At 33.8% G+C, this 3421-nt stretch overlaps 1 protein-coding gene across 1 annotated transcript; it reads left to right on the top strand.

Moving 5' to 3' along the window:
* Positions 1–165: 165 nt before the first annotated feature.
* On the top strand, positions 166–3421 carry HELRODRAFT_185615 (hypothetical protein). Its single transcript, XM_009019940.1, has 8 exons — positions 166–325; positions 519–560; positions 694–969; positions 1182–1352; positions 1511–1658; positions 1837–1937; positions 2214–2390; positions 2413–3421. The coding sequence occupies exons 1-7, from the start codon at positions 254–256 to the stop codon at positions 2316–2318; spliced, it is 915 nt and encodes a 304-aa protein (XP_009018188.1). The 5' UTR covers positions 166–253; the 3' UTR covers positions 2319–2390; positions 2413–3421.

The following is a 3421-nucleotide window of genomic DNA, read 5'->3' as shown; positions in this document are numbered from 1 at the left end:
TGTTATGCAATTTGGTAATTAATTACTTTCATTTGGTATAAATTTAAAAAAAAATCGACATTACTGAAAATATTTAAAAGTTGAAAAAATGAGATTCTTTGCATATCCCTGCTTCAACCCATAAGAAAGTGTTGTATATTGGTTAATAGGCCTCCCCTTGAATCATTTTTTTATTTGAGCTAAATTGCCAGTTTTATTGTTCTATGCTGACAAAATATTGATATGTAGTCTATGCTGTTTGACCGAAAATAAAATGGCGACTATTGTTAGCCGTGGTTGTAGGACGGTGTGCTCGAAATTTTGTTCTCATCTAATCGTACCCCAGGTTCAGATTTTGCAACTAACTAATTTATTGTTTCATTTACTCATCCGGTGCTATTTTCACTAACTCGATGAATGTTTAAACACCACATTCTCATGCATGACCTTGTGCTCCCCTAAACTGAACCAAACAAAAATTAGACACCTAACATTTTCATTTTGTTAATATTAGCTTTTTATTTTTACTTCCCGATCAGGCCAAATTTTCGTTCAAAAGTCTTCCGAAATCCCAAAAGGCTGTGAGTCATTTATTTTATTTGCAAATTTGTTTACTGAAGCTCTTAAAATCTAAATTAATATCCTCATCTAAAAACAACATATCAATGTCACAAATGGCTTCTTTACATATTTTTGATTAATTGCTTCTGTCAGGCTTATGGGGTGCTGGGTGCTGCAGTTGGAGGTGCACTAACACTGGGAACAGCCTTACAGTTATCAGTGTCAGCCTCAGGGGAGGAGCTCCATGCCCCAGAGTACCCATGGAGTCACAATGGTCTCCTCAGCTCATTTGACCATGCCAGTATTCGAAGGGGCTATCAAGTCTACAAGCAGGTCTGTGCTGCTTGCCACAGCATGAATTTCATGTACTATAGAAATCTGGTTGGAGCTGTTCTCACTGAGGAAGAGGCTGTTGCTGAAGCTGAATCGGTCAGTTTTTTCATTTGCATTTTATTTTAATATCAAGTTTTTTATGTAAATCTTTGTAAAAACTAAATAAAATTGGTTTTTCACACTGTAATGTCTAGTTTTTTTCGATTTCAAATGTCAAACAATCAAGAAAACTCAATAATTTCAAAGATACTATTGATTTATTTTTTTCTCTTCAGTCATTCATCAAATTCATGTATGGGTACTCATAGATTGATGTTCAAGATGGTCCAAACGATGAAGGAAATATGTTTTTAAGGCCGGGGAAGCTCTCAGATCGATTCCCTAATCCGTACCCGAACGAGGAGGCAGCCAAGGTTGCCAACAATGGAGTCCTACCTCCTGATTTGAGTTTCATAACTGGAGCCAGGCACGGAGGAGAAGTGGGTAATTTTTTTCTGTCTTTGTTGATGATGTTAATTGATGGCAATTTCTATGATGGTTTAATCTGATATTTATTAATTGATTATGATGGTCTTGTTATTCTAATGTCATAGCATTATTACTTTACAACAAAAACTTATTGAAATCCTTTTTCCAGGACCATGTATTCTCAATCCTTACTGGGTACTGTGACCCTCCGGCTGGGGTGGAAGTTCAAGAGGGGCTACACTACAATGCCTACTTTCCTGGTGGCTGGATCGGGATGGCCAGACCACTGTATGATGAAATTATTGAATATGACGATGGTTAGGGCTTAGTATATATATAGACACTAACAATCACACACACACAAATATACATAGACACAAACATACACACACACGCAAACAAACAAACATACATGGACGCAAACAAGCGCGCGCGCACACACACATACATACAAACACAACACACACACACACACAAACTTATATAATCCCTCAGGCACTCCTGCAACAACAAGCCAACTTGCAAAGGACATTTCAACATTTTTAAGATGGTGCGCTGAGCCAGAGCATGACGAGAGGAAACGATTGGGTTTAAAGGTCTCTACTTGGTTTCATTTTTATATTCAGTTTTATCCTTTTTTATTAATTTCATTATTTATAATTATTCTGATGATGCATCTGAGTCTCTGTCTGTCTGTCTGTCTGTCTGTTAGTCTTTTATGTGGCAGTGACTGGCTTCATATGCTAAGTAATTTCCTGCCTTTTATGTGCATGTCTGCAAAGAGTGTCACATAGTTAATACATTATAACTGCTATAGTTATTGTTGTTATCGTTGTTGTCATTATTGTTATTAATGTTTTTTTTTTCTCCAGGTCATATTCATCTCGATACCTGTTATGCTGATCATGTTCTACTTCAAACGCCACAAGTGGATGACACTGAAGAGCAAGAAGATTGCATTCAAGCCCAAAAAATAATGAATAACTAGGCTCATTGTTGTTTACAATCATAATAATGTTAATAATTATTATTATCGTTTAATATTATCATTATTATTATTGCTGTTGTTAATTATTTAAATAATTATATTATTTGATAAATTATCGAATTCAAAACCACTGATGATTGATCCATTGATTCACTAACTAACCACTCTTAGGAATTGACATGTTAGGTGCTTTGTGTGCATAGAGGCACTAGATTTTGAATTTGGCATATGATAACGTCTTATGGTCCTGTTACTCTATTTAATTATAATTATCATAATTATAATTATTATTATGTTTTTTATAGTAATTATTAATATTATTATTATTAGATTTTAAATGGCAACTTTTATAATTTTGACATCAGGTTTAGCTACTATGAAAGCATTATCACTTAGATGTTCGTTTGGTTTGTTGACTATTTGTCTGTTTGTTCCCTAGATAGAGATACAATTGATTAATTAATTAATCAGTTAATTAATTAATTGATTGATTATCTGATCGTTTATTGAACGATAATTTTGTTTCATTCATTTTTTTGATCGTATTTTGGTTCAAGTTGTTTGATGATAATAATATCTTGCCTTACGGTTAGGTAGTGTTTTTCTGATACTGTAATAGTAGAATTACTATAATAGTAAAATTGCTGCCTAACCTAAGCTTTTATTTGTAACTTGTTTAATATTAATGATTTAGTATCGTTATGTTTAATGTCAACTCTATTTTTATCACCAATATTATTATTCGTGATGTAGTTTGGTCTGCTGGTCATAATATGCAATGATATGCGTATGATGCGGTCATCTTGTGAATAAAATGGGGAAACGATGACTATTATTGTTGTAATATTATATATATATATAAATTTCCGATGTTCCTTTACCGTTTTAAAATCGCTATCGGACTCGTTCCGACCGGTTCTGCACACCGCGCGCCAGTTGGTTACGATTTATATTCACACATCAGGATATTAATAATGTTTTTCAGTTATTTCATGTGCCTCATCTCGATTTTGACTGGATTGTAAGTAGATTTTCTCTTATTATATTCGGTTTCAATTTTTGATTAAATAAACGAGGCAAAGAGGTTTATGC

Source organism: Helobdella robusta (assembly GCF_000326865.2).
Source record: "Helobdella robusta unplaced genomic scaffold HELROscaffold_26, whole genome shotgun sequence".
In the NCBI taxonomy this organism is placed as follows: domain Eukaryota; kingdom Metazoa; phylum Annelida; class Clitellata; order Rhynchobdellida; family Glossiphoniidae; genus Helobdella; species Helobdella robusta.
The sequence above is the reverse complement of the archived record's forward strand: the minus strand, read 5'-3'. Positions and strand labels throughout refer to the sequence as shown.